General features: G+C 43.8%; 1 protein-coding gene across 1 annotated transcript in view; it reads left to right on the top strand.

Annotated features, from left to right (window-relative positions):
* LOC137524187 (serine/threonine-protein kinase NLK2) overlaps nucleotides 1–7,525 on the top strand; it is a 69,181-nt gene extending 61,656 nt beyond the window's left edge. Inside the window, exon 11 of the mRNA XM_068243773.1 lies at nucleotides 1,721–7,525. Within this exon, the coding sequence (XP_068099874.1) occupies nucleotides 1,721–1,769 (49 nt within the window). The 3' untranslated portion in view covers nucleotides 1,770–7,525. The remainder of the gene's footprint in view (nucleotides 1–1,720) is intronic.
* Nucleotides 7,526–12,737: the final 5,212 nt, after the last annotated feature.

Genomic DNA, 12,737 nt, shown 5'->3' with positions numbered 1-12,737 from the left:
AGTATTAACACATGGATTCTATCCATCCTAGTTGATCTCAGAGCTGCACCATTAGCTCTGTGATACCGACAGTCCTATGAAGAACAGATGAATGAATGGCGCTGTGAATTCTCCAAAAAAAAAATAAAACCCAAGAGCCACAAAGTAAAGCATTCCTTAAAGCCAGGAAAGCTTAGGTGGTAAGTTTACTGACCAGACCAGGGTCTCCAGGACCAGTGGTGGATCCCATTACAGTACCACATTAACACATTACGTAACGCTTTCTTTTGAATACCTCAGTTTAGAATTTGTACAGCTGCCACACCACGGATGATCAAGCACACCGCAGGAGGCTCCCTGCTCATTCGCTGCCCTTTTCTTTCCAATAAGGAGCTATGTCAACAAAGGCTTAGTATATGTTTCTATTAATGGTTCCACATATACCATGCATTGATCATGTGATGTACTGTATTGACAGGACTGTACAGTAGAATCTACGTTATTTGACGAATACAGGGATTATACTAAGTAAATGTAGTTTCTGGTTGCCTGAGAGTTACTATTGAATACAGGCTTAATATGGACCAATAAAATTTTCATACAAAATTTGCATAATACTGCATCAATTCCAAATTATTTGCATCTCATTGACCGTCCCTAGTTGCTATACGAGTTGCCTGGCTGTCTCGTTGATCTCTTTGACAATGGTAGTGTCTAACACACACCTGAAACAAGCATGTGGCTAATCTTGTTAGACACCAGTCAGAAACATCTGATCTGCTGCATGTTTGTTCAGGGGCCATGGCTAAAAGTATTAGAGGCAGGGGATTCGCAGGACTGCCAGGCAATCGGTATTGTTTGAAAGGATAGAAATCTAACCGCCTCCATATCCCTCTCAGTTCAGGGGTACTTTAACCCCCCTGGTGGTATAAAAAATTCCGCCAGGAGGGAGCGCAGCAGTTTTTTTTAAAAAATTTTTTTTCTTATATCATGTAGCGAGCCCAGGGCTCGCTACATGATAGCCGCTGCTCAGCGGCATCCCCCCGCCCACTTCGATCAGGAAATCCCGTTCAAAGTACGGGATTTCCTGGAGGGCTTCCCCCGTCGCCATGGCGACGGGGCGGGATGACGTCACCGACGTCGGGACGTCATTGGGAGTCCCGGGCCACCCCTCAGCGCTGCCTGGCACTGATTGGCCAGGCAGCGCATGGGGTCTGGGGGGGGCCACGCGGCGCGACGGATACCGGCGTTCGAGCGCGGGACGGCGGCGATCGGTGTGATGGCGCAGCTAGCAAAGTGCTAGCTGCGTCCAGCAAAAAAAAATTAAACAAATCGGCCCAGCAGGGCTGGAGAAAACTTCCTGCGCGGCTTACCCCGAACGTACGCCAAGGAGGTTAATGGACTTTCAGTCTGTTGTGTTTGTTTCTTTGTGCATGCAGAAAAATGTAGGTAAGACTGGTTTGGCTGCCAGGGCTGTAGAGTTCGAGGAGTTGGAGAAATTTTTGGGTACCTGGAGTCGGTGGTTTCATAAACTGAAGAGTCAGATGATTTTTGTACCGACTCCACAGCCCTGTTGGCCACTAGGGATTCACAGTGACATGCAAATTGTTTCCAGTTGATTATGCCATTTGGAAGGTAGTGTCCGGTAACGAAAAGTTTAAAACCATCCACACTTTCTACACTTTGTATCTTCTGTGGCCTCACCTAACCCCTAACTTACGGTTGTGTCGTTTCCCATCAGGTCCACAGCATGGCATTCCTCAAAAGTGTCTAAGAAGGAAGAAAGATGAGCCGAACCATTTCTCTGGATTCCGGGACACAGTCTGAGGCGTGGCTCCAGCTGTTCTCCATTCATGGCATGAAGTATCCAATTGTCCTTCCACTGCTGTACATGAGATTGTCTCCGCCCTCCTCCCTCACTTATTCCCCGCCTCCTCTTTGTTTTTTTATGCCCACCCCCCTCTCTGTACTGCTTCGTGAATGGTTAAGGACTCTTACAGTTTATTCCCAGAATCCTGTGTGGTTCCTTAGCTCTCCCCAATGGGGGGTGGTGGTGATTGGCCGAGGGACATCTTTACGGATAAAGGATGCTGTAAATATTTTGTAATACAGAGACTCCTCTGCCTTGTCCTGCTCTCCCTCACTATCACTGCCTGACGGGAGCCCCTCCCACCACGGGTCCCCCTTTTAGTAGCATCTACGCTACTTTTGTAGCGCTTTTTTCGAGGGAGTGTGACCTGCACAGCCAAAACTTCACCTTTTCCCAAACAGGACTTGTTCTCCCTCGTTGGCCCTCAATCCGTTGGATGCAGCACTTGGTAAATGTTGTGTTTTTAACCTTTTTTCGCTGTATAAAGTGTCCTCGTGGTAGTTTGCCAGGAGTCTCTGGTGAACCAATTTGACAATGTTGGCGTTAAAAATGGCTGAACTGTCGTTAAGTTCCAGGTGCACTCTGTCCAATATTGGTGTCATAGAAGCAGCGGCGGTCTGCCCTCACTATGTGACGTGCAGTTGATGTGTCTATGATTAGATCCCAGCCCCAAATTGTGATGATTATAACTTTTTGTTTATTCTATTTTTATTTAGTTCTTAACAGTCTCTCCCCATGGGCACTGTTTTAATTATTATTAGTGTAATGACCACTGTGTACTGTATGCTGTGTCCTCAGGCTAGCGTGGCCTGTCTTGTGGGTAAATCTTGGTCAATGTTTAGGTAAGACTGCGTTTACTATACAGAATAACTCTTGAGGAGTTTAAGTTAGCTCTCCGCCTCTTGTGCACTAGAACACAGCTGGTGGGTTGTTTGGGGAACACTAGGTCCACAAGCAAATTGTCACTTAAGGTTTGTTTTATCTGTTGGGGTTTGCCGTCTTGTGGTACTGCAATGGGTGCTTCGCTTACACCTGCCGTCTCATGGTCCAACGTGGTACTGCAATGGGTCCGTCAGTCGCCCCTTTGGAGTCCACATTTTCTAATAAGGCTAACATTCCTGTGAATAGGAGGTAAACCTGCTATGCAGGAAGATGCAGCGGATAGCGCAGTTGAATCGTTCACAGCTGTGCAGCTGCCATTAATGGACAATGATTAGTAAGTACTGCAGTGCTTTTGCTCACTATAGTACAGTTAGGAATAGTTTAAAGGGAATCAGTAATGTAGCAACTTAAAGAGTACCTGAAGTGAAGTTACCTCAATAGTAGGGAGACAATGGACGGTCCATGGGCTTTCCGGAGCCTAATAAAGCCCACCATGCTAACTCTGGGTGCCTCATGAGTCAAATAGGTTTCTTCTGGCCGTGGGCATGACTGTTGACGAGCACATCCAGACTGGCCATAGACAATGAAGCGCTTATGCCCGAGTGGTTTCGTTCTACTGCATGAGTGGTTTCGTTCTATTGCGCATGGCCAGTGTGAATGAACGTGTTCGCAGCTGGAAGCGCAGTCAGAAGATTAAGAGGGACTTTGCGCTGGAACGGTTGCCTCCTCTCCCAACACACACACTTACTTTAGGTGTACTTATGTTTAAGTGGTTATTTGTGATATCAGACAAATCTGTTCACCATCTTTATAAGGCCAATGCACCTGACTAGGTACGGTCAATAACATGCAAATAATTCCGAGTTGATATAGGATTATGCAAATTCTTTGCAGAATTATTTGCATAATCATGCATCAACTCAGAACTATTTGCATCTCGTTGACCAGTTATACAGCCCAAGATCCAGATTGGCTGCTTCTGTCTGAATGTTTTCAAGGCGTGTTGCTGCCATCTTGTAGTGGTTTGCATTTCAGTAAGAGACATTTCCACAGATTCGGAGTCTACTTATAAAGGGAAAATGTATTTAAAAAAAAAAAAAAAAAAGCAATCCATTCAAATGTTTTTTGTTTCACTTAAAGTGGACCCAAATTAAAAATACAAGATTTCAGAAATAAAATCTATTTTCTAAATTATAATAATAAATAGCAGCCTTTTTTCAGCTGTATGATGACAAATATAAAATATTTTACATTTATTGGAGAAACCCCTCCCTCCCTTTCAATTTGCCGGGACAGAATCCGGCAGACTGGTGGAGTAGATGGTGTCCAGCAAAGGAGGAATTGCTAATGGCTGCCACCTGTATAACCCTAGTTATGAAAAGAGAAGGGTGAAAAGCATGCACTGAAATGCTCATAGGCTTGAAGGAGTGTTTATTTATCTTTGTATGTGTCAGAGTGGTGCAACTAAATATTTTGAATTAAAAAAATGTTTGGTTTGGGTCCGCTTTAAGGATGAAACTTGAGTGGTTGATATGGCAAAGTTTTATTTTACTTTTTTATTTATTTCTTTATGACCAAATCACTCTTGCTACTAATGGTTCTGTAGCTGCCATCTTGTGGTCACTGCTTAGCACTGCGATGAGGAGCATTTCCTGAGCTTTTGTACTGAGTATGTACAGCTGTGTGGCTGCCACCTTGTGCTCATTTTATATTACTACAGTGAGGGACATATTGGTTAAAAACAGAGAAAATTGTTTTGTGTTGGCTGGGAAGAATAGGTGGGTAAATACATGCGCACTCGCATTAAGGAGGAAGTATACTGTGTGGTTACATTTTATTTGAAATGAGGCACTAATCAATGATGCAGTTTACTTGCATTATGGATATTAGCTGTGTTTTAAAATACAGGCATGTGGTTTGCATTGTTAACACTTAAAAAATGATTCATTACTAGCCTACTCTATCCTGTCCTCTGTGTGTCCTCTGACGTGCTGATCAGTGCTACAAAGGAATGTCAGTGCAGGCACAAAAGACACGTAAGGGAGGCTGTAGCCGGTATTTAAAAAGCACATTTTTTGAGCACAGATAACTACACACTGAAGGTAGTTTACTATCTCTGTTAACTTGGATTAGTGTCTTTAAAATGTCATCGTGGTCACTAACGCAATACTATCCTAAATTTTATCTCTGTTTAAAAATACCAGCCTGTCAAGACTTTTTAGCACACTGAAAGTGTCCATATATTTGTTTTTATGATTCCCATAAAATTCCCATTTTATAGTACATGCATTGCCCCCTCCAGTATGTAAATTGTGAGTTGTTACTCTTAGCTTATACTGATAGTAAGCCAGCTGCAGTGTGTGCTGATCTCTGCTACCTCCACTGTGTACAGTATAAGCTGCTACTGTGTCTGTACTGATAGTAAACTAACTGCAGAGTGTACTTCCAGTATGTATAAGTTGTTACACTGTGCATTTACTGATAGTAAACTAGCTGCAGCTTGAGCTGATCTCTGCTACCTCCCTGTATGTACAGTATAAGCTGCTATTCTATGTCTGTACTGATAGGAAACTAACTGCAGTGTGTGCTGATCTCTGCTACCTCTGGAATGTACAGTATAAGCTGTTATTCCATGCCTGTACTGATAATAAACTAGCTGCAGTGTGTGCTGGTCTCTGCTTGAAATTTGAGCTTCACTGATTGTAATTTTAACCTGCCATCACCCTTTACTGTGCTGTTTATAATCAGCAAACCTGGAATATAGTCTTTGACATCTACTGTGAACAAGAAGTGACTTTACATCATTTTAGTACCATTTTAAAACTATGACCAGGATTTTGAGCGTATCTAAGGGCAGTCCGTAACAAGACTATACACTGTGTAAATAAATAATATATACAAGTACTTTAAAAATTAGAATATCTTGCAAAAGTCCATTTATTTCAGTAATTCAACTTAATGAGAATCTGTACTGTGAAAATGTTACATAAACGTACCAGCCTGTTTTTGTCTTTTCCTAGCCCCCTTTGTGACATTTTCGCTGCTCCCCGCTGCTTTCTTGGTGATAAAATCATTGTTTTATTCATTGTTTTTGTAAACAATGAAGATGGCTGCCAAACAGGAAATACATCATCAGATCAGTTGCCCGTTTGCAGTGGCTCCTCTCAAGCCTGACTTGACTGCTGGAATGTTACTCCCAGTGTTGCCTTAGCTGCTTGTCTGGGCTTTGAACTGATCTCTCTGCACTCCCAGCTGTTCACAAGGTCACAGCTCTGTGAGCCTCAGACAGGCTGGCTGTGAGCAGAGACCTTGCCCGTGACTAATACACACAGGAGAGCAGAGGGGGGCATGCAGGGGGCGTGCATAACTTCTCCCTATCACAGCAGAGGCAGCACATTCCTCTCTGGGTCGGCAAAGCTTAACAAAGAAAAGATTAGATTAGATATATTACAGAGACAGTGCAACTAGGAAAGGCTGTAGTAATCCAGACCACATTAGAACAGGTAGAGGAATTTATAGGATAGAAGAAATAAAGCTGAAACTGTTGTTACAGAGTCTCTTTAAAAGGAGAAAGTAATATATGAAATAGGAACCCTTTGCGGGTGTTTTGGATGAATTAGCTGATTTGAGTCTGACACTTTGAGACGAGAATATTGCACATTTTGACTATATTCTAATGGGCTGAGATTTTGATTTTCACGTTCTCATAAGCTGTAAGCCGTAACCATCAAATTTATAACAAATAAAGGGGTGGCCTATCTCGCTTTGCATGTAATGAGTCTATTTCATGTATTGGTTTCACCTTTTAAAATTTAAAGCAAAACTGAAGCAAAAAAAAAAAAAAAGTATGATATAATGAATTGTATGCATAGTACGGATAAGGTGCAGAACATTAGTAGCGAAGAAAAGTGTCTCATATTTTTATTTTCCGTTATATTGATTCAATCTCTAATATTTGCAGTTTACAAAGTACACTCTGTAATTTAAACTATGAAACAGAGCAGAGCTAATGACCCTTTGAATTTCTCTGCAGTAAAATCTTATCTGAAGCTGCCTGTCCCTATTTCTTTGCTGTTTATGTGCTTCAGAAAACCGAACCGCAATGGGCCCTGTGACTGGAATAAATCAGAGAAGCTTTTGCAAATTAAAGCGGGATTGACACCATAAAAATCAAATTTCAATAGCAACTGGTCTGAGTGTATTAAGTGATAAAGATGCTAATCCTGTATTCAAAACTTGCAAAACCTTTTCTGTTATGGTTTGGAGTTGTCATATACCTTAGGAGCACTGGCACTAGTGCCAAACAGTTGCATGCTGGGGGTTCTTTTTATTTATAATATATTCCTCCTCCTCCCTTTATTTCCCCCTCCTTCTAATGACATAAGACCTCACTGGAAGTGTCTGAAGACTCTGGGAGGAGGGCGGGTAACGAATACACATTTAGCAAGAGGAGAAAAAAAAAGGGAGGAAATGTCAGGAGAGCAAAGGTAACAAAGATGGAAACTGCCTAGAATAGGATTCTCTGCTTTTCCTTTGTTAAATTCACAGGAATCATAACATGGACAGTGCAATACATCTGTTATGCAAGCAGAACTAGTATTTATCTACTTATATATGTGGTTTTTATTTTTAGGTTGGCATGGGGGTCACTTGTTCTTTAACAAGTAAAGGCTCTTCACTACCTGTGCTGGAAACAATAGGAGACTGTTCTTTTCTGCTAATGTTCTATTGCTTAGCTGTACTATACGTACAATTCATTACCTGATACGTTTATTTACGCTTCTGATTTGCTTTAAAGGGGCACTACAGCGAAAAACTGTAAAATTTAAAATATGTGCAAACTTATACAAATAAGAAGTATGGTTTTTCCAGAGTAAAATGAGCCATAAATTACTTTTCTCCTATGTTGCTGTCACTTACAGTAGGTAGTAGAAATCTGACAGAAGTGACAGGTTTTGGACTAGTCCATCTCTTTATAGGGGATTCTCAGGGATATATTTATTTTCAAAAGCACTTAGTGAAGGCAGTTGCTCTGTCCAACTGCCAAAAAACTGTGTAGGGAGCAGGGAAGCTGGCCAGCATCATTGTTTAAATCCTTTTTCGGGAATATCTTTATAAAGAATAAAAGCCTTGCTGAGAATCCCTTATGAAGAGATGGACTAGTCCAAAATTTGTCACTTCTGTCAGATTTCTACTGCCTACTGTAAGTGACAGCATTATAGGAGAAAAGTAATTTATGGCTCATTTTACTCTGGAAAAATGTACTTCTTATTTGTATATGTTTGCACATATTTTAAATTTTACAGTTTTTCGCTGTAGTGCCCCTTTAAGTTGAATTACTTACGTAAATGAACTTTTGCGCAATATTCTAAGTTTCACCTGTAAATTAAAAATGGACTGAACCTAAGGTACCCATACATTTATAGGCTGCCACTCATGTAGCAGAAACATAGATCCCGATCTGATCTAAATCCGATCAGAAATCGATCTATTCCTCCTACACACTGCCCATAGATATTCAATAGGTTTCAGCAAATCTATCGAGAAAATCGATCGAATCACAGCATTGCATGGCTCGATGCATTGCGACCCTACGGGCTCGTCTGATCTATCGCCGCTCCTGCCCCGCCCCCATTCCATCCGGCCAGTGAAAAGCTACGAAATTCCGATTGATCTCACATCTTGGCGCATACATTTTTGGCAGAGCCAATTACAGCGATCGAATCTGCTGGGAATCGACAGGGGAAATCTGTAGGTGTATTGGCACCTTTACTGATGCAAGAATGTTGCAGGATTGATCAGGGCCTCATTTAAACCTTATTTTTTTTTCCGAATCACACTTGAGGTGGCCATACAGCATACAATTTTTGTTACTTTTACGTTTAGATCTTTTAAATTCAATCAGGTTTTTTTTTTTCTTGATCATAAAAAAAAAAAATATCAAACCAATCCACCATACCAGATCAGATCAGATTTTTCTCCCACAATTTATAGATCAAAAGATAGGGAACTATTGATTTTTTTTTTCTTGATCAATAAAAAAATTAGTTTTTTTATTGGAAAACTGACTGTTATGGTTGAATCGTATATGGCCACCTTTCAGCCTCTTTGGTATGGACCGCTGAACTGCCGCACGCCACATAGTTTCGCCTCCTGTCGGCTGGCCAACGAGCTCCTTCGGGCGGCAGGTGTAACGCAGGCTACATGTTTCACCGCACGTGTGTTAGCGATTTATACACTGTACCGTTACAGAGCGGGAAACCACCTGACGTCACATCGGAGCGTGGCTGCTTCTGTGGCCTGCTCCCGTGGCCTCTCCACTGCCTGTACTGAGCACTTACAAGCGTCCGCCACATCCACGGAACTGCTAATCGATTATGACTGCACTGCCCGCAGCGGGTTACCTTGCCTATGCCGCCACCTGCGACGCGTTCCAATCAGTCCACATAACACCACTACTTCCTCCTTCCGGTTTGAAGGAGGAAGTAGTGTAGTTATGTGGACCACGAGTGGAAAGCATCAGCTAGAGGTGGCGGCATAGGCAAGTCGACCCTCCCTCTGCTGCGGGCTGCGTTATCTAATTTTAATTTTTTTTTTTATTCCGAGTAGCTACGTACTCATAGCTATTCGTAGCTACCCACACTACTTATGATGTTGCATGAGACTGCAGTCGCTCAGCTACTAATTTTACCAAACTTTCTCCAGCCCACACAATGTTCTGATATGACCCAGTTATGCGTTTTATCAGGAATAGCTGGCTGGCTGTAATTAATGCTTTCCAGGGTTGACGGATCACATCTGATTATGTCGGGAGTTTTCCGGAGACACTTTAGTAAATCCAGTGAAGGGGGGGGGGATCCCTGTTCATCTCAGGAGGAGGGATGGTCAATGAGATGTAAATAATTTATCCAGCTTGGAATCGCACCAATGAAATGCTTCCATTTCTGAGCTGCGTACCTTTTCGTAACATTTGCATCTACTCACAATGATCAGCACCTCACCGGCCATCCCTGATAAAGACTTTTCCGATAATGAAAAAGTTAATGCCAGAATACTCCCACAAGTAGTGGTCCTTTGTTTGTCGACATTCAGTATCTCTGTTTTTTTTTGCCTATAGATTTCTGAGTAGCAATTTCGCCAAGATTCCCTCCAATGTCTCATCTGTTTCCTGGGCCAGACTTTGGACACTGCAAAGCATGATGGGAGCTGAATATATGGAGAGTGGTGGGTAGGTCCTCATGAGCCAGTGCTCAGCTGCTCTGCCCAGAAGCCAGCGTTGGTGGTGGATAGAGATGATCTGTGAAATGCTATGCTTTTTTTGGGAACTAGACAGTGGGCCAGTCGGAATTGTGCAGCTGTCACATTTGACTAGCCAGTGACTTTTGCAGCCAAATTAGCTTTTCATCGATCATCTGTAATGATTTATGATATGTAGGAGCTTGAAAGGCCCTGCCCCATTCCCAGCCTGAAACCGATGCAGGACCTGTCTGTTGTCTGCATACACAGTCCCTCTTACTAGATGGTGTCATTAAAATAAAACTGAAGACACCTAAAATAAAAAAATAGTAGACATGGGTAACTCTTTTTTTAAACTTGCTTCAGCTTTGCTTTAAAGAGAACCCAAGGTGGGTTTTAAGAATGCCATTAGAACACAGGGGCTTGTTATGCATACTATCATCAGCCTCTGTGTCTGTACTGTCCCCCCCCCCCCCCCCCCCCCCCCCCCCCCCGCGCTCTGCTGTCCCCTATAAGTAAAACCTCCATGCTAGCGACATGCACCTTGTCACTAGCAGGCTGTTTACCTCTGAGTGTCTGTCACCGTGGCTCCCCCACTTTCTCTATAGCGCCGCTCCCAGCCTGCGTCCCTTCCCTCCTCGCCTCCGTAAGCTGATTGGAGGAAAGGGATGCAGGCTGGGAGTGGCGGTGACTAAGACACTCAGAGGTAAACAGCCTGCTAGCGACAAGGTGCATGTCGCTAGCACTGCAGTTTTATTTATGGGGGACAGCAGAGCGCAGGTGGGGGGAACAGTACAGACAGAGGCTGGCAATAGTATGCAGAACCAGCCTCTGTGTCCTAATGGCATTCTTAAAACCCACCTCGGGTTCTCTTTAAGATCATGTGACCAGATAACTGATCAGGCTAGACCTTTTCCTGCTTTATAGCAAATGGATTGCGCTGCAATAAGTTAAAGAACAACGGTCGTGAAAAGAATATGGAGGCGGTCGTATTTATTTCCTTTTAAACAATACCAGTTGCCTGGCTGTCCTGCTAATCTATTTGGCTGCAGTAGTGTCTGAATAACACCTGAAACAAGCATGCAGCTAATCTTGTCAGGTCTGACAATGTCAGAAACACCTGATCTGCCACGTCTGTTCAGGGTCTATTACTAAAAGTATTAGAGGTAGAGGATCAGCTGGATAGCCAGGCAATTGGTATTGCTTAAAAGGAATGCAATATGGCTGCCTCCATATCCCTCACGCTTCAGTTGTCCTTTAAGCAGATGTTAGAAGAATACTGTAGGGGGGTCGGGGGAATAATGAGTTGAACTTACCCGGGGCTTCTAATGGTGCCCCGCAGACATCCTGTGCCCGCGCAGCCACTCACTGATGCTCCAGCCCCGCCTCCAGGACACTGCTGGAATTTCAGACTGGAAAACCACTGCGCCTGCGTTGCTGTGTCCTCGCTCCCGCTGATGTCACCAGGCGCATACTGTGCAGGCACAGACCATACTGGGATTGCGCAGTACCCTCCTGGTGACATCAGCGAGAGCGAGGACACGGCAACGCAGGCGCAGTGGTTTTCAGACTTTAATGTCTGAAATTCCAGAAGTGAACCGGAGGCGGGGCCGGAGCATTGGGGAGTGGCTGCTCAAATCCGGATCCAGGAGACACCCGGATAGTTGCTATCCGGCTATCTCCCAGTAAACCTGTGCGGGGGGGGGGGGGAGGGGTCAATTTTACCTGTCTGACGTCTTCGTCCGTCCCTCGGCGCCTCCCACGATGTGCTCCACGCGCGTTACGTGACTACAAACACTTCCTCCTTCAACGCGGAAGGATGAAGTGTAATCACGTGACCGCCGCTTGGACCGCATCGTGGGAGGCGCCGAGGAACGAACGAAGACGTCAGACAGGTAAGATTGACCCCCCCCCACACACACACACCCCGCACAGGTTTACTGGGAGATATCCGGATAAAGCTATCCGGGTGTCTCCCGGATTTTAGCAGCCCTATCGGTGAGTGGCTGCGCGGGCACAGGAAGTCTGCGGGGGTTAATTAGAAGCCCCGGGTAAGGTCAACTCATTTTCCCCTGACCCCCCACAGTATTCTTTTACCACAAAGATGTTTCTCTAGCTTGCCTGTTTGGACTTGGGCTGTATAACTGCACATGGCAGCGCCGCCATCTTGTGGTTCATAGTTGGTATAGCAGTTCGTGGGGAGAGGGGCACCATTTAACCCCCAGGCTGCTGGCAGAGTCTTCTCACGCTTCCAGATAGGTGGTGCTAGCCTGAGAGGATGCTGGAAGTGACTGTTTCTCTCCTTCCCTCACCTCTTCTAAACATAGAGACTTGTGTACAGAAGCGTATCGCGTGTGCGCGGGAGAATGACCTATATATCACTGTACCTGTATGGTTTGAAAACCCATTCAATAATCTACCTCTTCCATTAAGTGTTTATTTTATTATGATTGTTGGAAACTTGTAAAAAAAAATATTGTTGTGTTTTTGTTCTGTTATTTTTTTTTTTTTTTTGTTCGTTTTTTTTCATAAATGTGAAAAAACCCAAAATCCCTGAAAACTTGAATTTAGCATCTTCAGGATTTATTTGAAGCCTGTTGGACGGATCCAGCAGGTTGAATAAACTCTGTCCTGCCTTTTAAACTGTTTGTGTGTTTGTTTTATTTTTTTCATCCTTTTGAAAGGGGCTGGCCTAAAAGTCACATGACGCCCCAGGGTAGAGGTAAAGTAAAACTGGAACAAAAATACGCCCACCCCCTGGGGGATACTT

The sequence above is a fragment of the Hyperolius riggenbachi genome, chromosome 7 (assembly GCF_040937935.1).
Source record: "Hyperolius riggenbachi isolate aHypRig1 chromosome 7, aHypRig1.pri, whole genome shotgun sequence".
Taxonomy (NCBI): Eukaryota; Metazoa; Chordata; class Amphibia; order Anura; family Hyperoliidae; genus Hyperolius; species Hyperolius riggenbachi.
The sequence above is the reverse complement of the archived record's forward strand: the minus strand, read 5'-3'. Positions and strand labels throughout refer to the sequence as shown.